This window comes from Lates calcarifer, unplaced genomic scaffold (assembly GCF_001640805.2).
Source record: "Lates calcarifer isolate ASB-BC8 unplaced genomic scaffold, TLL_Latcal_v3 _unitig_126_quiver_2059, whole genome shotgun sequence".
NCBI classification, from domain to species: Eukaryota; Metazoa; Chordata; class Actinopteri; family Centropomidae; genus Lates; species Lates calcarifer.
The window spans coordinates 1-22,045 of NW_026115407.1; the positions used below are offsets into that span (position 1 = coordinate 1).

Sequence of the window (22,045 nt, forward strand, 5' to 3'; positions counted from 1 at the left end):
CACACACAGTTGTTTATGATGGTTGGGGAAGGATAAAAGCTATCTGACTGACACACAAATAGAGAGCGCAGTTGTTGGTTATTTACAGGTGGGAATCATTGATTTCTGAGGGCAGCAGGACAGCGAGTGTGTTACTGAGGAAGAGAGAGTGTGTGGGAGAGGAGAGAGGTGCTGGATAATAGCCGCAGCAGCAGCAGCAAAAGATGTACTCAATGTGCTGGTGGTTATTTATAGCCAGGCATAACCAAGGACAAAGCTCACCCACTAGCAGCTTGGCTGACCGGTATTGGGGTGCTATTGTTGGTATTGTGCATTGTTTGGGGATACAGCCTACATTTAAGGTGTCTTTGAGTAAGTGTGCCTATTACATAAGGCAGCAAATTGTTCCAAGGGGCAGGTTTAGCCTACATTCAGGGAGGGCCTCCAAAATTCATCAACTGTGCCAAAGTGATTAGAAAAGTGCTGCACACAAATCCTCATTGAGCTGGTCCTAAAACAAAAATCAATCACCGATCAGCAACCCTTCTGACCTCTAGCCAATGAGGGGCGCATCACCCAGAGGACAGTCGTTTAAAACACCCACTGCTGCTGTCGCCTCCTTTTTTTCCCTCTTGCTGCATCCTCCACTCCAGATGGGAAGTTCATGATTCATTCATGTCGTTTTTTGAGGATGAGAGATGTCAGAAATCATCGCTGTTCCCCCTGCAGTGGCTCTCAGAACCAGGCAGAAGTGGCCCTCAATGTTTCTATTTAATTGTGAGAGAGCGGGACATGTGTAGGTGTCTGCAGTGGCTTTGAGGAACCAAGTGTCTGTAGGTAGATCAAACTTACTCACAGACAGAAACGAGTAAGCAATAGTTTTAAGAATTAACAAAATTTTGAAATGTGTCATGAGCAACACTTATACGGATAACAGAGAGTAGATTTTTGTGTGGGCATTTGAACATACAGATAAGTTTGTAGGAGTGGTGCAGCTCTAAATCAGAAAACACAGCTCCGCGCTATAGTGAACTCTGCAGCAGCAGCACCCAGCGCCCCCACAGCAGCGTGGGAGAAAGAAAGTCTCATGTACAGCTGCGATCTGTGACTCAGACAAGCCTCACCAGTGTATGTGTGAAAAACGAAAACTGGTATAGGATGTGTGTACATTTCTGTGTTGTACCACTGAGGTTTCCTGAAAGTGTTGATTTTCCTGTTTGTCTAGATATCCTGGTGTGAGAAAGAAACTAGATTGGACATGCAGAAAAGCATTCACATTAATTAGTGAGTGGGAGTGAGGAGTAGGCAATAATGGTACAGTTAAAATGTGATTTTTCATTTGTTAAGGTTCACTGTTAATTCATTGTAACCTCTCTACCACGTAACTTGACTTTAAAAAATATTAATTACACACACATACATAAACAAAACAAAAAAATAAAACCTGATACAATATCATAGCTCATATTTCAAAATGGAAAAAACTGTTTTTTAATAATTAATTTGATGCTAGCTTAATTCTGTGCAACTCTTTTGCTGATGATCACAGAAAGACTGAAAAGCCATACCCCCATCTCAATCCAGATTATTAACGTCAGCTTGTCCCCTTCTCCTTCCAGATCACGTGAAGCAATCAGGGGGAAAGGTCCTGGTCCACTGCGAAGCAGGCATCTCACGCTCACCTACTATCTGCATGGCGTACATCATGAGGACGCAGCAGCTGCGGCTCGACGCAGCCTTCGACATCATCAAGCAGCGCCGGGCAGTCATTTCACCCAACTTCAGTTTCATGGGTCAGCTGCTGCAGTTTGAGTCAGAGGTCCTGTCCATGGCTCCGGCTCACACTGCCACACCTGAACCGGCCACACCCTGCGTCCCAGAATCTGCCTCTTTTTTTGCCAACGACTTCGCCACCACCTTCAACACCAAAAACTTTGAGCCATCCGTGATCACCCTCCCTACCTCTTACCTGCAGTCTCCGGTCCACCACCAGTTCAAACTGAGCCCAATAACTGCACTGCCTTAAAATGAACTGTGACTGCTTGTAGTCTTACTTGAAAAAATAAATAAAATAAAATAAATGCTCTCTGTGTGCCTGGTGTTGAAACCAGCAGAGCAGATAGACTGGAGATCAGCAACATAAGAGTCAAGATAATAGTGTTGTGTTCATGGAACTTGAGGCCTATGAAATGAATGGGCTGCAGGAGGCATCGATGCTGTTTTCCCGTCTTCTGACCTGCAGAGATGTAACAACACAGCACAGTGGTAAACTGCAATATACATGCCTTAGGTTGATATTGTGATTCATTTGCCTATTCACAAATAAAGAAAGGCATTTAAAACCTAATTTATTTGAAAATGACAGTCCGTCTGATTTTTTCCAATAATGTGGATGTTAATATGTGTTTAATAAATGTTTTCACCACAACAATAAAGTTGTTGTCATGTCATCATTGTTGCATTTTTGGTGGATCCGTAACTGAGAAATTAAATGGAATTGAAAGTGAGCTTCCACATAATTTATGGCACACTGATTCCTGCAAGATGTAAGACAAGGAAAAATCAACACTACTTTCAAAACCTTTTTATTTTCAGTTTTACATTCTGTCAGGACAGGCCTAAAAAACAGAAGAGACAACAGTGACACCTGCAGTGACTTTGAGTTGGCCTTTATGAGCAATTTAGATTAGTGGCTGCTTGTAAGTCAAATCAAAGTCAGACTGTATGTGCCCAGGTTCTTTGTCAAGTTAGTTTCTGAGCGAAATCTATACAAACTATAGCATGAAAACTTGTATGTTGCATTACATATTGAAAATCCAAACCACAGGTTATAAAACACCAACTGAAAAGAGAATAACATAGTGTTTTCGACAGATATGGTGAACAATATTAATTAGTAATTACCAACAGCTTTCGTCGACTGACAAGTTCAGTCTCGACTTGACTTCAGTTCATGGATGTATTACTTCAGTTAGCACTCCTAGTATTTTCTGTCTTTGGCGCCTAGACTACAGACAGCTAGGCTGTACCAACTCTACAAATAGGGGGGTTATCAATAACAAACGCTACAAACGTGTTGTTTATGTAGAAACTAGCGGCGGCCAAAAAATTCTAAATACTATATTAATAAGAACAGTATTTCCCATTGTCAAATGTCGCCTAAATTATATTACTACCACAAATTATTTAGTATTTATTCATCATTACAACCTTGTTTTCAGATAATGGTATGATCCACTTTATCCCGCCCCCGCCGCCATTTTCCATGTTATTCTCTTTTGCCACACTGTGTCACCAATTTTGAATGCAAGAGTTTGTAATTGTTTGTTGAGTTTTGGGTTATTAAATTCCCGGCTTCTCCAGTATAGCGGAGAGGGGAGTTTAAGTCCAAATTCAGCTGAGGAGACGCCCCGCACAGACAGCCATGTATATCAAACAGGTAAGCTAACGACACCGGACGTGTGCGTATTGCCGACTGTCAGTGGCCTAACGTTTATTATCCTAGCTTAACGTTATTCCACTGAATGATTGTGCTCAGGATGACGAGGTTTTGCACATAGTCTAACGGTAATGGGATTGCAGAGCTAAGCAAACTCACACCAAAAACAGAATACTAGCTAGCGCTACCCCGATTAATCTCGAATTGCCCGTCCCACTTCTGAAGATGCTAAGCTAACGCTAAAGGGCTAACGTTATGTTAGCAGATATCTCCTCTCTCCATTAATGTTGCACTAGACCATATTATATTTGCTTTCATCGTGTGTATATATGAGCTTTGGTGGCATTGTGGCCATCTAACTCGTGGTTAATCTTGTTAGCAAGCATGCACACCGGTTAACGTCCTGAATGAAAACTAGCTCACACAGCGGTCGTCAGTCAAGGCCCTGAGACCGTGCCCCGCTCATAATACATCTGTTGCTGAGGTTAGCACACAAGTTACACATGTAGAATATATCGGAGGTAGAGAGGTAGGTAGAGGTAGTGATATTGCTGCATTCAGGGACGGTTGGGCTTGCTACTGAGGTCCTTTGACTCGGTTTTGTTTAGCTTCATTACGTTAACGCTATCTAAACAGAAGAATGTCACAAACTTAGTGCTCATGGTGGTTTCTGGGTCCTTGTGCAGGTCATCATCCAGGGGTTCCGAAGTTACAGGGACCAAACTGTGGTTGACCCGTTTAGTCCAAAGCACAATGTTATCGGTGAGTATGCGCTCACTTCCAAGTACTGTATTTTTAAAATATGTGTATGTGGGGGACTTCTATGAGTGAGTCGCCAGACCACAATTGGTTGCTTAAGACTTGTCTCCTGTGAATGGCTGTGACCGTGTCATGTATGTTTTTCTCTTACAGTCGGAAGGAATGGGTCAGGAAAAAGTAACTTTTTCTACGGTATGTGAGTCTCAATTTACTCAACAGCAGGCAAACACTGTAACGTTTTATGTATTTTTTGTTTGTTGTCTAAAACTGTGGCTCATCTCTGTTTTCATAGCCATTCAGTTTGTGCTCAGTGATGAGTTCAGCCACCTGCGACCTGAACAGCGCCTGGCCCTGCTCCATGTAAGTGCCATCTAAATAGTAAGCACACTGCAGATGGTGGTTGCATAGACGTTCCTTGACATGCTTATTTTAACAAGCTTGTGTAACTTCCTAATAACTGGTAGATTATAAAGTCGTAATAGGATTATCTGTGTGACTATTAATATAAACATGTCATCATTGTGTTTTCTTCTCCTTTCACTGTAGGAAGGAACTGGTCCTCGTGTCATTTCAGCTTTTGTGGAGATTATATTTGACAACTCTGACAACCGGCTGCCGGTAGGAATGGCAGACATTTCATATTGATCCTGTTACTGTCACATTGATTGATTCTTTCCAACTTGATACTTTTCAGACCTTTCAGTAAGCCTCTCAAATGACATCCCATCTTCTCTGTGTATGTGTCATAAATGCTTGTTTGTTTTGATTGCTGAAGCCATTACAAGCTGAAGTTAGAGGTGTATGGATATATTTGGCAGCCATCTGGATTGGCCAGTATAAGCGTAAATGAGCATTCAATTGGATTCCCAAGTTTTTGCTGTTGATAGTGGAATTAGCACTTTTATGTGCAGCGCTTGTGCTAATTAACCACAGAGTAAAAAAGTATTTATCTACCAAATTAGTCAAAGGAGAATTTTGTTTTTAAGATGGGCAACCTAGCCGCTTTTACACCTGTGTTTGTACCAGTACTTACAAATGGACAACAATACAATCAATACATGTGGCAAAGTACCAAATACTGACATCTCCCGCCACAAAACAACTTGGGTCAATGTTCTTAGTCCAAGCTACGAGTGGAAATGGTATATTTTTACTATATGAACTTGTTCAGTTCATGTTGAACCACCTCCCATTGAAGCATTGATTGTAGGTACAAATCTTGTAATACATACTGCGGTACTCACTGTGCTTATTATTTTGGTGATAAAGACAGGGTGTTAGAACTATGCTAGAAATCCAAAGCTTGTTTTCAACCTGGAATGAAACCGTAATCATGCAGTCTGGTAATACTGTGACACCATTAGCCAATTCTGCTGCTGTGTGTGATCCTTCTCTTGACCAGTGATAAATATTTCTTCCTTCAGATTGACAAAGAGGAAGTCTCCCTTCGCCGCGTCATTGGCGCCAAGAAGGACCAGTACTTCTTAGACAAGAAGATGGTGACGTAAGTATTACTGTGAAGTGACTGTCTGTGTCCCTGTAATCACAGGAAATGACAACTCTGTGATTCCATGCAATCACTTGTTTGATTGTGTCTGTTATTGTTGCAGTAAGAATGATGTCATGAACCTTCTGGAGAGTGCTGGCTTCTCCCGCAGTAACCCTTACTACATCGTCAAGCAGGGAAAGGTGAGAAAGGAGTGGGTGGTAAACTCACACAACACACAAAACTGTGTTTTTCAGTGCCGTGTAATACAGTACAGTATGCAAGTAGGGCTATATAAAAAAAAGTGAAAATAATAGCCTGCAGTATTGGCAGACTGAAAGTTTGTTGTTCATTTGTAAAATCAAAATTTCACACGTGGTGTTTATTTTTTCTGGCAGGAAAATCTTAGCGGTGCACCAGACAGCAGGGTATTCATCCTTATGCACTATTTCTGTGTTTCCTTCAGATCAACCAAATGGCCACAGCACCTGACTCCCAGCGCCTGAAACTGCTGCGAGAGGTGGCAGGGACACGGGTGTATGATGAGCGCAAGGAGGAGAGTATTTCTCTCATGAAGGAGACAGGTAACAGCTTCTTAACATTACTGTTTCTTAGACTAGTGATTAGAATAGTGATATATATTTTTTTTACTTCTCCCCAAAACAGTTTGTTTTCATGCTCTCATTTGTGTTTGGGGTATTTGGTCATCAAAGTATTAGCTTCAGACACGCTAAGCACACTGCAAACAGTCCATATATTGACAAAAAAGTGGTGTTTTAAAAGTTGGAAATATGACAGCATTCCTTGTATTATTGTTTAATGAATATGTGCATGATGATGACCAACATACAGTTCCTGTAGCAGTTAACAGCATTCACCAAACAATTATCACTGGTGTGTCTAGTGTCAAATTATGCCAGTTCCAGAAAATTAAGTTTGCACTTAGTAGTGGTTTGCATTTTTAAAAACAACCTGGTGGGTGTGTTTCCCAGAGGGGAAACGGGAGAAGATCAATGAGCTGCTGAAGTACATTGAGGAGCGTCTGCACACCCTGGAGGATGAGAAGGAGGAGCTGGCTCAGTACCAGAAGTGGGACAAGATGAGAAGAGCGCTGGAGTACACCATCTACAACCAGGAGCTGAACGAAACCCGCGCCAAACTAGACGAGGTAATGAATCAAGGAAAAAATAAAGATATACACAGAACGTGATAGACTTTGTGATTGCCATCTGCTTTGCTGCTAAGATAGGAAGTCACCATTAGCAGTCATTTAGAATGTTTCAGTATAACATAGAATGCTGTTTGACTGGATATTGATTTGGTTGTTGTTTGTCCACTTCACCAACATTTTTGATGTCAAATGTCAAGCAGTCATTTGGACATTAATTGGTAGAATGAATAAAATGCATTGATTTATCTATTTATGAATTAATTAATTGAGAATCAACTAGTCACAGTGGCCTCTGCACTGAAAATTACAGTTTAGTATTTTGTGTGTTTTTTTTTTTTTTTCAGTTGTCCAGCAAGAGAGAGACCTGTGGAGACAAATCCAGGCAGCTGCGTGATGCTCAGCAAGATGCCAGAGACAAAGTAGAGGTAAAGAATTCCACTGCAAATCATCACAGCATTATCCATCTTGTGGGGTGGTTGTTAAATACATAGTTAGATAGAAATACCGAATGAGAGGACTAGGGCATGCCTCCCCTGCCAGCAAAGCTACCGTTGGCAGATTGCATAATTTTAGAACATTATCATTACTTTATCATACTATGATTTATTTTTGTTAAAATTAGCCTTCATCATAGTAACAAAGTTCATAGTCTCTGTCAGTATTGTTGGGATGTGATTTTGTGGAGAGACTAGAAATGATAACAGAATTTTCAGTCACCCCTCTCAGCTAAAAACCGCAGACATGAATAACATGCAAAAAATATATATTTTGAATATCAGTTTTATGTCTAATGTCGTCATGGTCTTTGTTAGTTTGTAGTGAGCAGGATATCTCAGTCCTCGCGTTTAAGGAATGTGCATAAAATTGAGAATAAATGAATGAATTTGGACTTATTTTTAGAGGGCCAGTGTATCCAGCTCTCCTGACAGTCAGTGTGAGTGTCAGTCACACTTCTTTGAATTAAATCTCACAGCGTGTTTCTTTATATTGGCTCCTTTTTTTTGTAGGAGACAGAGCGTGTAGTGCGGGAGCTGAAATCCAAGATCTCTGCTATGAAGGAGGAGAGAGAGCAGCTGTCGGCAGAGCGCCAGGAGCAGATCAAGCAGAGGACCAAGCTTGAGTTGAAGGCCAAGGACCTGCAGGATGAGCTGGCAGGCAACAGCGAACAGAGGGTACGGAAGCCTCCCATCTGCGTCACTCTGCACACGTGATGCTGCACCAACAACTCTCTCCATCCCCCTTCCCCTGCATCATCACTGTATGTAGAGAGGGATGGTGTATTCACAGTTGCTTCACTTGTCTAGTAATTTTGCTGGAATAATGACCTTTTGTGGCCTTCACAAATCTGTTGATTTAATCTATAGATTTTCTTTTCAGTTAATCAATTGATTATGCAGACTTTAAAATGTATTAAAAGAGAAGTGGGATTACCAGAGCCCAAAGTGATATTGTAAAATAGTTTATTTACTCTGACTAACAGTAAAAACATTCTGTAGTATTCAGTTTACAATAATATGAATCAGAAAATGGCAAGAAAATCTTGACTGTTTTTGAAAACTGTAAAAAGCAGATCTTTATTTTTACTAATATCACAAAATTATCATGGATTAATTTTCTGTTGATTATCATCTTCTGAAATGTATTATCAAATCAAAAAGTAGTGATCCAAACAGTTAACTGTTTTAGTCTCATTTCCCTCAAGGGAAAACAAGAAGTTTGTCCAAATGTATAGAATTGACAGTTGCAGTGCTAATTCTTTCAACAGAACATTTGCTGGTCCAATACTGGGATGAGTTGAGAATCAAAACAGAGGAAGCACCAGCCTGCATATCAGACTCGTTGCCATCAGCTCCACTATACATCATTCCTGGCACAAAGTTTTGTGTACAGAGCTGGCACAGATCACTGTCCGTATGGCCTTATGTTCAGTGTGTGTTTGTGTGCACGTGTGAGTCTGAAGATGATAATCATACACATTGGCTTTATTGGCTCACTCGGTGTGTGAACCATGATGGATCCCAGGCAGCATGCTGGCTGGTGGTTGGATTAAGCCCATCTGGCTATGGCTGGCATGGCATCAGCCCAAAGTTGTTGGAGCAAAATGAAAAGCATGGATAGCAGAACTGCGTCACTAGCTGCTGATGCTCCCGGTTTTATCAGGTTGAGGAGGCTTTGACACGCAGGGGAGAAGTAGAGGTTTTCATACCTGTTGGAGGAACTACTTATATTCTACACTGTGCACACACAACACCATAAAATACACTTTAATATAGAATATGTGGTTAGCTGTTGTTCGATAAAAGTGAGGAGTACTACATTTTTGGAATATGACAGATGAGAATTGGATTTAACTCTTTCCATTAATTTTATCATGAGATTATTTGTAGAAATGAAAACACAGATTGTGCAGAAATCATTTGAAATTGGAGCATTAGGAATTAATGTGGGGGTATGGCTGAGGTGATAAGGAGTACTTACATCTTAGTCATTTTGTTTAAATGTCTTAAGCCTGTGCCCTTCTCTGTATCTTCTGTCTTAACATAAACTACTTTGTTTGATCATCCTTCCACTGTCAACAGTTTATTCATTTCATTTCATCATTTCATATTTGCTTTTCTTCCCTTTCTCACCTCTGAAGTTATCCGTTTTGAAGATTTGTTTTAAGATATAATGTTCTTGCTTTTCCAGAAACGCCTGCTTAAGGAGCGACAGAAGCTGCTGGAGAAAATCGAGGAAAAGCAAAAAGAGCTGCAGGAGACAGAGCCCAAATTCAACATGGTGAAGGAAAAAGAGGAGCGGGGTATCTCCAGGTAAGGGATGACTCATTCTCAGCTATGGTCTCTTGGGCAGCTGGTGATCAGACATAACTCTGTGAGTCAGTCATCACATTTTATTGAGTGGGAGAGATCAAGAGGTTGATGCACATCACATATTTGTAGATTCTCCTACAAAGCAGTCTAGTGCAGGTGTGCTACAAATATTTGGAGTTCTCAGTTGCAGGAAGGTGATTGTAAGATAACTTTGTATTCAGTTCTATCATAATATTCCTTTGGAAGACCTAAATAAATCATACCCGTACTTACTTTCAAAATTCTGCTGCTTATGTGTAACTCTCATCTCCTTCCAGACTGGCCCAGGCTACTCAGGAGAGGACTGACCTGTATGCCAAGCAGGGCCGTGGCAGTCAGTTCACCTCCAAGGAGGAGAGGGACAAGTGGATTAAGAAGGAGCTTAAGTCTCTGGACCAGGCCATCAACGATAAAAAGAGGCAGATCGCAGCCATCCACAAAGACCTGGAGGACACAGAGACAAATAAGGAGAAGAACCTCGAGCAGTACAATGTAAGACAACTCAAACTGTTCAAATACTTTTTTGTTTTTTCATGAAAAGGATTTGTAATTTAGTGGGGCGTTTGGTTTTCACACCCATTTTCAGGATCAGTTTTGGAGGGAGTTATCATTTCAGGTGGTAATGGTATTTTTGTAGTTGTGGTGTAAATTACTGTGGACTGCAGTTACTGCTAGATTTATGAGAACATGTCTACTACCATTGTTGCTACTGGGAAGAAATGCTATTCTATTCAGTTCTTCCTTAAAATTACCTCAGGTTGTTGTTGTGGTTTTTAATCTTGTGTCTATAGCCTGAGGATTGATAGTAAAATCTGATATTGCATTATTTTAAATGGACTTCTGTGATGTGTTTGTCATTTTTTTCATGGTTTCTGTAGTTTTAATCTAACCTCCTGACCCACTTTCAAATTTTCTCTTCAGAAACTCGATCAGGATCTAAATGAGGTCAAGACTCGTGTTGAGGAGCTGGACAAAAAATATTATGAAGTGAAGAACAGGAAAGATGAGCTGCAGAGCGAAAGAAAGTAAGAGCCTTGTCTTTCCCTCTAGCCTTCTCTTTGACCTCACATCTTTCAATTTAATTGAAAGTTCATCCCCAGCTTGTGCTCATGCTTTTTATTTTTATTCTATAATTACATTAAGTGTAGTGGCACATGATTTAGATGAATCTTTAGATGAGTCATGCCTGTATGTTGCATTATGCTGAAAGGTTGAATATTCAGCCTTCACTTTAAGTCAATATGCTGCTTCCGGTTTGCAGAGTATTGTCTGCTGTGAATGTCACAGGCCTACTCTGTCCTCTTAAACAATGAGGTTTATTTATATAACACAGAGGATGATGCCTTGGGCCACTGTTGCCAGACAGTTCTTGCTTGTAAAAGGTCTTCTCGGGTGGATGAATTGTGTAGTGGGTTAATAGTGAAAATATAGTCAAGGCAGATGCCTCCCTTCTTCTTGCAAAATGGAGCATTTCCAGTCACTATTAATTGAAAAGAAAAAAACACTCAGGTTAAAATACATGTTATTAGTTTCAAGTAGAATTAAAGCTGCGAGCAGCGTTGAACGGGCCCTCGCACCCGGCGCCCGTCGGGGGAGTGGCGACCGCGGGACCCCGGCAACCGCGGGGTCAACGCAGGTCGCAGGGCACACGCTGGCGTAACAGTTCACACTTCCCAGATGTAAAAATTTAAAATAAAAGCTTTTATGCTAATTATTTTCTGTGATAATATTTTTCAGAGCTCATCATCTGTGACAGCTCTTGGCTCTCCTGACTGTAACCTCTCTGTGGCAGCTTCTCACAGACACAATCAACTCCTCTTCCCCTCCCCCCTCAGACACACACAGACACACACACACACAGAGACCCCCTTCCAAAAACCCATCAAAGAGTAATACAATGGCTCCATCTGTAGGATAAAGTAGAGAGTCGCAACAGGAAGTTACCCCAAAATCTGAGGTTTCAAACAGGAAGTTGGGTTTCCGAACTTTGACGGGCCAGAACCGGCACACGCTTCGACCAAAACTCACAATTTTCGGAGCCAGTCTTCCAAAAATCCTTAAGTCTGTCCTGACAACATTTGAAGTGAATCTGGTCACCCGTCTAGAAACTGGACATCACACCATAAAATATGTCATTTCCTGCTATAAATAGGTGGTGCTACAACAATTGTATGAATATTGACATATGGATGTGTGCAGATAGGTACCATTAACAATCCTGTAAAGTTTGATGCAGTTTGGACAAAGTATGGCCGAAATATAGCAAATTTAAAGCAACTTCCTGTTTTGTGGCGAGTGATCGAACTTTCAGGGGCCATAACTTCCACGCCCTTCAATGAAAAGTCCGAAACTTTTGCAATTTAACTTCGTCTATGTCTTAAGAACAAATTATCAAATTTTGAAGTCAATCGGATAATGCGTCTAGGACTAGTTCGCGTTCAAGCGACCCCTGGAAATGGCCAAAAACACACAATTTTTTCACCTTCCGGTCAAAATAAAAATACTTTCTGTTGGGTTTAGAATATGGCTCCAAGAGACTTTTTGGTGCGTCATGGGATGTTACATATGTGTGCAGATTTTCAGATTTTTAGGCGCAACGGGCTTGAGGGGCTGTTCCGTTTAAAAATGTAGGTGGCGCTACCGAGGCCATTTTGCCACACCCATGCTCAAGACCCCTAAATTCTTAAATTTTTCGCCGTGCCTGACGCGTCTGCAAATTTTCAGGAGTTTTGACGCATGTTAAGGCCCTCAAAAAGGCGATCAAAGAGGCGGAAAAAGAAGAAAAAAAATAATAATAATAATAATTAAAGCTGCGAGCAGCGTTGAACGGGCCCTCGCACCCGGCGCCCGTCGGGGGAGCGGCGACCGCGGGACCCCGGCAACCGCGGGGTCAACGCAGGTCGCAGGGCACACGCTGGCGTAACAGTTCACACTTCCCAGATGTAAAAATTTTAAATAAAAGCTTTTACGCTAATTATTTTCTGTCATAATATTTTTCAGAGCTCATCATCTGTGACAGCTCTTGGCTCTCTTGACTGTAACCTCTCTGTGGCAGCTTCTCACAGACTCAATCAACTCCTCTTCCCCTCCCCCTCAAACACAAACACAAACACACCCACACACACACACACAAACACACAGAGAAATACCCCCTCCCAAAAGGAGATAAAACTCAGTTTTAACTTGAGTTTACAAGCTTTGAGCTTTGAGCAAAAGCATTTTTTTAAGTTCTGTTATTGGGTGCATATATAAATCATTTATGCTTAAACAAGGCTTATAATGAAGTTATTTGAACAGTGAATATCTCATCTGCCTAAAGTCAGGGCGAAGCCACTAACCAGCTGTAGGGATGGGTATCATTAGGATTTTATCTTTATCCATACAGACCCCTATCAGTCCAGCTCAGACTGTTACTGGTTTAAGAGAGTGAAGTTTATAGCAATTTGCAAAATTTGGAGATTAGTGACAAACTAACCAGTTAGACTACATACAGACAAGCTTTCATTTTAGCTGTTAGTAACAGTTTGCCATGAGCTTAACCAGCGTGCTGTGCTTCCTGTTAAACATGTCATGAGACTGTGGACAACGCTGAAAATATTACTTTACTAACTACTGGCTGAACAGGCGCTTTGACAAAGAAAAGGTAAAGGCCAGCAGCTTTTACTTTTCAATGCACTTGTCGTCAACTTGAGTGGCTTATATTCAGCTGGTTCACCTCGACGCTGGAGGACCTAGTGAACTTTTCCTGTCGCCGTACACTGAGTAAGACGAAAAAATCAGCTGACCCCGTGTGAAATTTCCTAACTGATCAAAACCAAACTGTAAAGACAGCATCAATCCACGCTCAGCTTTGGTCAAGGGGAGACATATGGTAAGATTACATGAATTCATGTAATCTTCTTTGAGACTACAATTTCAGACTTAACTAAGTCATTCACTAGTGTCTTGGCAGCATTTATGGGTTCTTTAGACAGGTCTCTAACTGGTTTTCTTTCCAGGGTCATTGAAATCTTTGGCTTCCTACCTCTGCCAGGCTTGTTCTGCACAGTGTGGCTCTCCTTGAATTTCTCGGTGACGCTTCTCATTTGAGTTCTTGACGCTTGGAAATGCTGTTATAACTTTGTATATCCTTCTCCTGCTTCCTAAGCATCGACAATTCTTCAAGTCTACAGTGATTTCCTTAGTTTTTGGCATGATGCTTTCTCAAGTGACAGCTCAAATCTTAACTGAAGTTTTTATACCGCGTGTAAAGCAGCTCTTGGCTCTCCTGACTGTAACCTCTCTGTGGCAGCTTCTCACAGACTCAATCAACTCTTCTTCCCCTCCCCCCCTCAAACACAAACACAAACACACACACACACACACACACACACACACACAGACGCACACACACAGAGACCCCCTTCCAAAAACCCATCAAAGAGTAATACAATGGCTCCATCTATAGGATAAAGTAGAGAGTCGCAACAGGAAGTTACCCCAAAATCTGAGGTTTCAAACAGGAAGTTGGGTTTCTGAACTTTGACGGGCCAGAACCGGCACACGCTTCGACCAAAACTCACAATTTTCGGAGCCAGTCTTCCAAAAAATTCCTCAAGGAGGGGCTGACAACATTTGAAGTGAATCTGGTCACCCGTCTAGAAACTGGACATCACACTATAAAATATGTCATTTCCTGCTATAAATAGGTGGTGCTACAACAATTGTATGAATATTGACATATGGATGTGTGCAGATAGGTACCATTAACAATCCTGTAAAGTTTGATGCAGTTTGGACAAAGTATGGCCGAAATATAGCAAAAATAAAGCAACTTCCTGTTTCGTGGCGAGTAATCGAACTTTGAGGGGCCATAACTTCCACGCCCTTCAACAAAAACTCAAAATCTGCCGCAATTTAACATCGTCTATGTCTTAAGAACATACTATTAATTTTGAAGTCAATCGGATAATGCGTCTAGGACTAGTTCGCGTTCAAGCGACCCCTGGAAATGGCCAAAAACACACAATTTTTTCACCTTCCGGTCAAAATAAAAACTTTCTGTTGGGTTTAGAATATGGCTCCAAGAGACTTTTTGGTGCGTCATGGGATGTTACATATGTGTGCAGATTTTCAGATTTTTAGGCGCAACGGGCTTGAGGGGCTGTTCCGTTTAAAAATGTAGGTGGCGCTACCGAGGCCATTTTTACCACGCCCATGCTCAAGACCCCTAAATTATTAAATTTTTCGCCGTGCCTGACGCGTCTGCAAATTTTTGGTAAGTTTTCACGCATGTTAAGGCCTCAAAAAGCCGATCAAAGAGGCGGAAAAAGAAGTAAAAAAAAAATAATAATAAAAATAATAATGCAACTCGTTGCAACGCAATAATTAAAGCTGCGAGCAGCGTTGAACGGGCCCTCGCACCCGGCGCCCGTCGGGGGAGCGGCGACCGCGGGACCCCGGCAACCGCGGGGTCAACGCAGGTCGCAGGGCACACGCTGGCGTAACAGTTCACACTTCCGAGATGTAAAATTTTAAATAAAAGCTTTTATGCTAATTATTTTCTGTGATAATATTTTTCAGAGCTCATCATCTGTGACAGCTCATGGCTCTCTTGACTGTATCCTCCCCTGTGTTAGCTTCTCACAGACTCAATCAACTCCTCTTCCCCTCCCCCCTCAAACACAAACACAAACACACACACACACACACAAACACAAGAGAATACCCCTCCAAAGGAGATAAACTCAGTTTTAACTTGAGTTTACAAGCTTGAGCTTTGAGCAAAAGCATTTTTTTAAGTTCTGTTATTGGTGCATATATAATCATTTATGCTTAACAAGGCTTATAATGAAGTTATTTGAACAGTGAATATCTCATCTGCCTAAAGTCAGGCGAAGCCACTAACCAGCTGTAGGGATGGGTATCATTAGATTTTATCTTTATCCATACAGACCCTATCAGTCCAGCTCAGACTGTTACTGGTTTAAGAGAGTGAAGTTAATAGCAATTGCAAAATTTGAGATTAGTGACAAACTAACCAGTTAGACTACATACAGACAAGCTTTCATTTTAGCTGTTAGTACAGTTTGCCATGAGCTTAACCAGCGTGCCTGTGCTTCTGTTAAACATGTCATGAGACTGTGGACAACGGCTGAAAAGTATTACTTTAGCTAACTACTGGGCCGAACAGGCCTTGACAAAGAAAAGGTGAAGGCAAGCAGCTTTTACTTTTCAATGCACTTGTCGTCAACTTGAGTGGCTTATATTCAGCTGGTTCACGCTCGACGCCTGGATGGACCTAGTGAACTTTTTTCCCTGTCGCGGTACTGAGTAACACGAAAAAATCAGCTGACCCCGTTGTTGAAATTTCTAACTGATAAGCAACCAAACTGTAAGACGCATCAATCCACGCTCAGTTTGGTCAAGGGGAGACATATGGTAAGATTACATGAATTCATGTAATCTTCTTGAGCAACAATTTCAGACTTAACTAAGTCATTCACTAGTGTCTTGGCAGCGGTTATGGTTCTTTAGACAGGTCTCTAACTGGTTTTCTTCCAGGGTCATTGAAATCTTTGGCTTCCTACCTCTGCCAGGCTTGTTCTGCACAGTCGTGGCTCTCCTTGAATTTCTCGGTGACGCTTTCTCATTTGAGTTCTTGACGCTTGAAATGCTGTTATAACTTTGTATATCCTTCTCCTGCTTCCTAAGCATCGACAATTCTTCAAGTCTACAGTGATTTCCTTAGTTTTTGGCATGATGCTTTCTCAAGTGACAGCTCAAATCTTAACTGAAGTTTTTATACGCGCGTGTAAAGCAGCTCTTGCTCTCCTGACTGTAACCTCTCTGTGGCAGCTTCTCACAGACTCAATCAACTCTTCTTCCCTCCCCCTCAACACCAAACACAAACACACACACACACACACACAGCACACAGCCAACACACACAGAGACCCCCTTCCAAAACCCATCAAAGAGTAATACAATGGCTCCATCTGTAGGATAAAGTAGAGAGTCGCAACAGGAAGTTACCCCAAAATCTGAGGTTTCAAACAGGAAGTTGGGTTTCCGAACTTTTGACGGGCCAGAACCGGCACACGCTTCGACCCAAAACTCACAATTTTCGGAGCCAGTCTTTCCCAAAAATCCTCAGGAGGGGCTGACAACATTTGAAGTGAATCTGGTCACCCGTCTAGAAACTGGACATCACACTATAAATATGTCATTTCCTGCTATAAATAGGTGGCGCTACAACAATGTATGAATATTGACATATGGATGTGTGCAGATAGGTACCATTAACAATCCTGGTAAAGTTTGATGGCAGTTTGGACAAAGTATGGCCGAATATAGCAAAAATAAAGCACTTCCTGTTTCGTGGCGAGTAATCGAACTTTGAGGGGCCATAACTTCCACGCCTTCAACCAAAAACTCAAATCTGCCGCAATTTAACATCGTCTATGTCTTAAGACATACTATTAAGTTTTGAAGTCAATCGGATAATGCGTCTAGGACTAGTTCGCGTTCAAGCGACCCCTGGAAATGGCCAAAACACACAATTTTTTCACCTTCCGGTCAAATAAAAATACTTTCTGTTGGGTTTAAGAATATGGCTCCAAGAGACTTTTTGGTGCGTCATGGGATGTACATATGTGTGCAGATTTTCAGATTTTTAGGCGCAACGGGCTTGAGGGCTGTTCCGTTTAAAATGTAGGTGGCGCTACCGAGGCCATTTTACCACACCCATGCTCAAGACCCCTAAATTATTAAATTTTTTCGCCGTGCCTGACGCGTCTGCAATTTTGGTAAGTTTTCACGCATGTTAAGGCCCTCAAAAGGCCGATCTAAGAGGCGGAAAAAGAAGAAAAAAAATAATAAATAATAATAATAAACAAGAAAAAAATGCAACTCGTTCATGAACTGTCGTAATTAAAGCTGCGAGCAGCGTTGAACGGGCCCTCGCACGCCGGCGCCCGTCGGGGGAGCGGCGACCGCGGGACCCCGGCAACCGCGGGGTCAACGCAGGTCGCAGGCACACGCTGGCGTAACAGTTCACACTTCCGAGATGTAAAAATTTTAAATAAAAGCTTTTATGCTAATTATTTTCTGTGATAATATTTTTCAGAGCTCATCATCTGTGACAGCTCTTGGCTCTCCTGACTGTAACCTCTCTGTGGCAGCTTCTCACAGACTCAATCAACTCCTCTTCCCCTCCCCCCTCAAACACAAACACAAACACAACACAAACACACACACACACACAGATACCCCTCCCAAAAGGAGATAAAACTCAGTTTTAACTTGAGTTTACAAGCTTTGAGCTTTGAGCAAAAGCATTTTTTGCAAGTTCTGTTATTGGTGCATATATAAATCATTTATGCTTAAACAAGGGTTATAATGAAGTTATTTGAACAGTGAATATCTCATCTGCCTAAAGTCAGGGCGAAGCCACTAACCAGCTGTAGGGATGGGTATCATTAGGATTTTATCTTTATCCATACAGACCCCTATCAGTCCAGCTCAGACTGTTTACTGGTTTAAGAGAGTGAAGTTATAGCAATTTGCAAAATTTGGAGATTAGTGACAAACTAACCAGTTAGACTACATACAGACAAGCTTTCATTTTAGCTGTTAGTAACAGTTTGCCATGAGCTTAACCAGCGTGCTGTGCTTCGTGTTAAACATGTCATGAGACTGTGGACAACGTTTGAGCCAGCTTTGACATCTGCAGATATGAGTTTCTGAAGAGGGCCTGCTGAGGTTAGATGTGCTGAATAATATCCATTTTCATATCAGAAAAAACACTGCATTAAACATTGTCTTAGCTCACTGAGCTGAGGTCAACAGGTAATATAACCAACCTGTGAGGTGGCTCACCCCCGTAAGATAAACACATAAATGATCCCTGATAGAACCGATAATTAAAGGCACATCAGTGACAGGGAATGCTATTAAAACTAAACTATAAACTGGTGACATTAACTGCAAAAGAAGATTTTTATTGATACATTTCAGGTAGAATTTAGTTTCAATAAGGAAAATGCTGTAAGAAACCTGAATTTGTTGCAACAAATTTAAAATAAAAGCTTTTATGCTAATTATTTTCTGTGATAATATTTTTCAGAGCTCATCATCTGTGACAGCTCTTGGCTCTCTGACTGTAACCTCCCTGTGGCAGCTTCTCACAGACTCAATCAACTCCTCTTCCCCTCCCCCCTCAAACACACACACACAGACACACACACACAGAGACCCCCTTCCAAAAACCCATCAAAGAGTAATACAATGGCTCCATCTGTAGGATAAAGTAGAGAGTCGCAACAGGAAGTTACCCCAAAATCTGAGGTTTCAAACAGGAAGTTGGGTTTCCGAACTTTGACGGGCCAGAACCGGCACACGCTTCGACCCAAACTCACAATTTTCGGAGGACTTCTTCCAAAAATTGTCAAGGAGGGGCTGACAACATTTGAAGTGAATCTGGTCACCCGTCTAGAAACTGGACATCACACTATAAAATATGTCATTTCCTGCTATAAATAGGTGGCGCTACAACAATTGTATGAATATTGACATATGGATGTGTGCAGATAGGTACCATTAACAATCCTGTAAAGTTTGATGCAGTTTGGACAAAGTATGGCCGAAATATAGCAAAAATAAAGCAACTTCCTGTTTCGTGGCGAGTAATCGAACTTTGAGGGCCATAACTTCCACGCCCTTCAACAAAACTCAAAATCTGCCGCAATTTAACATCGTCTATGTCTTAAGAACATACTATTAAGTTTTGAAGTCAATCGGATAATGCGTCTAGGACTAGTTCGCGTTCAAGCGACCCCTGGAAATGGCCAAAAACACACAATTTTTTCACCTTCCGGTCAAAATAAAAATACTTTCTGTTGGGTTTAGAATATGGCTCCAAGAGACTTTTTGGTGCGTCATGGGATGTTACATATGTGTGCAGATTTTCAGATTTTTAGGCGCAACGGGCTTGAGGGGCTGTTCCGTTTAAAAATGTAGGTGGCGCTACCGAGGCATTTTACCACGCCCATGCTCAAGACCCCTAAATTATTAAATTTTTCGCCGTGCCTGACGCGTCTGCAAATTTTGGTAAGTTTTCACGCATGTTAAGGCCCTCAAAAAGCCGATCTAAGAGGCGGAAAAAGAAGAAAAAAAAATATAATAATAAATAATAATTAAAGCTGCGAGCAGCGTTGAACGGGCCCTCGCACCCGGCGCCCGTCGGGGGAGCGGCGACCGCGGGACCCCGGCAACCGCGGGGTCAACGCAGGTCGCAGGGCACACGCTGGCGTAACAGTTCACACTTCCAGATGTTAAAATTTTAAATAAAAGCTTTTACGCTAATTATTTTCTGTGATAATATTTTTCAGAGCTCATCATCTGTGACAGCTCTTGGCTCTCCTGACTGTAACCTCTCTGTGGCAGCTTCTCACAGACTCAATCAACTCCTCTTCCCCTCCCCCTCAAACACAAACACAAACACACCACACACACACACACAAACACACAGAGAATACCCCCTCCCAAAAGGAGATAAAACTCAGTTTAACTTGAGTTTACAAGCTTTGAGCTTTGAGCAAAAGCATTTTTTTAAGTTCTGTTATTGGGTGCATATATAAATCATTTATGCTTAAACAAGGCTTATAATGAAGTTATTTGAACAGTGAATATCTCATCTGCCTAAAGTCAGGGCGAAGCCACTAACCAGCTGTAGGGATGGGTATCATTAGGATTTTATCTTTATCCATACAGACCCCTATCAGTCCAGCTCAGACTGTTACTGGTTTAAGAGAGTGAAGTTTATAGCAATTTGCAAAATTTGGAGATTAGTGACAAACTAACCAGTTAGACTACATACAGACAAGCTTTCATTTTAGCTGTTAGTAACAGTTTGCCATGAGCTTAACCAGCGTGCTGTGCTTCCTGTTAAACATGTCATGAGACTGTGGACAACGCTGAAAATATTACTTTACTAACTACTGGCCAAACAGGCGCTTTGACAAAGAAAAGGTAAAGGCCAGCAGCTTTTACTTTTCAATGCACTTGTCGTCAACTTGAGTGGCTTATATTCAGCTGGTTCACCTCGACGCTGGAGGACCTAGTGAACTTTTCCTGTCGCCGTACACTGAGTAAGACGAAAAAATCAGCTGACCCCGTGTGAAATTTCCTAACTGATCAAAACCAAACTGTAAAGACAGCATCAATCCACGCTCAGCTTTGGTCAAGGGGAGACATATGGTAAGATTACATGAATTCATGTAATCTTCTTTGAGACTACAATTTCAGACTTAACTAAGTCATTCACTAGTGTCTTGGCAGCGTTTATGGGTTCTTTAGACAGGTCTCTAACTGGTTTTCTTTCCAGGGTCATTGAAATCTTTGGCTTCCTACCTCTGCCAGGCTTGTTCTGCACAGTGTGGCTCTCCTTGAATTTCTCGGTGACGCTTCTCATTTGAGTTCTTGACGCTTGAAATGCTGTTATAACTTTGTATATCCTTCTCCTGCTTCCTAAGCATCGACAATTCTTCAAGTCTACAGTGATTTCCTTAGTTTTTGGCATGATGCTTTCTCAAGTGACAGCTCAAATCTTAACTGAAGTTTTTATACCGCGTGTAAAGCAGCTCTTGGCTCTCCTGACTGTAACCTCTCTGTGGCAGCTTCTCACAGACTCAATCAACTCTTCTTCCCCTCCCCCCTCAAACACAAACACAAACACAAACACACACACACACACACACACACACACCAGACACACACACACAGAGACCCCCTTCCAAAAACCCATCAAAGAGTAATACAATGGCTCCATCTATAGGATAAAGTAGAGAGTCGCAACAGGAAGTTACCCCAAAATCTGAGGTTTCAAACAGGAAGTTGGGTTTCCGAACTTTGACGGGCCAGAACCGGCACACGCTTCGACCCAAAACTCACAATTTTCGGAGGCCAGTCTTCCAAAAATTCTCAAGGAGGGGCTGACAACATTTGAAGTGAATCTGGTCACCCGTCTAGAAACTGGACATCACACTATAAAATATGTCATTTCCTGCTATAAATAGGTGGTGCTACAACAATTGTATGAATATTGACATATGGATGTGTGCAGATAGGTACCATTAACAATCCTGTAAAGTTTGATGCAGTTTGGACAAAGTATGGCCGAAATATAGCAAAAATAAAGCAACTTCCTGTTTCGTGGCGAGTAATCGAACTTTGAGGGGCCATAACTTCCACGCCCTTCAACAAAAACTCAAAATCTGCCGCAATTTAACATCGTCTATGTCTTAAGAACATACTATTAAGTTTTGAAGTCAATCGGATAATGCGTCTAGGACTAGTTCGCGTTCAAGCGACCCCTGGAAATG

General features: G+C 41.7%; 2 protein-coding genes across 2 annotated transcripts; both read left to right on the forward strand.

Annotated features, from left to right (window-relative positions):
• Window positions 1-1,555: 1,555 nt before the first annotated feature.
• On the forward strand, window positions 1,556-2,414 carry LOC108887729 (dual specificity protein phosphatase 5). Its single transcript, XM_018683263.2, has one exon. It carries the CDS (start codon window positions 1,673-1,675, stop codon window positions 2,003-2,005), a length of 333 nt encoding a protein of 110 aa, XP_018538779.1. The 5' UTR covers window positions 1,556-1,672; the 3' UTR covers window positions 2,006-2,414.
• An 816-nt stretch (window positions 2,415-3,230) lies between these two features.
• On the forward strand, window positions 3,231-10,730 carry LOC108887730 (structural maintenance of chromosomes protein 3). The gene is made up of 14 exons (XM_018683264.2): window positions 3,231-3,418; window positions 4,105-4,180; window positions 4,331-4,369; window positions 4,470-4,537; window positions 4,724-4,795; window positions 5,602-5,681; window positions 5,788-5,866; window positions 6,130-6,247; window positions 6,656-6,831; window positions 7,179-7,259; window positions 7,842-8,006; window positions 9,523-9,644; window positions 9,962-10,175; window positions 10,605-10,730. Exons 1-14 carry the CDS (start codon window positions 3,404-3,406, stop codon window positions 10,710-10,712), a joined length of 1,413 nt encoding a protein of 470 aa, XP_018538780.1. The 5' UTR covers window positions 3,231-3,403; the 3' UTR covers window positions 10,713-10,730.
• The last annotated feature ends 11,315 nt before the right edge of the window (window positions 10,731-22,045 follow it).

Coding starts and splice junctions, on each gene's coding strand:
- LOC108887729 (XM_018683263.2), top strand. CDS start 1,673: ATGGCGTACATCATGAGGACGCAGCAGCTGCGGCTCGACGCAGCCTTC.
- LOC108887730 (XM_018683264.2), top strand. Junction 4,796..5,601: donor ACTCTGACAACCGGCTGCCG/GTAGGAATGGCA, acceptor TTCTTCCTTCAG/ATTGACAAAGAGGAAGTCTC. Junction 8,007..9,522: donor CAGGCAACAGCGAACAGAGG/GTACGGAAGCCT, acceptor TTGCTTTTCCAG/AAACGCCTGCTTAAGGAGCG.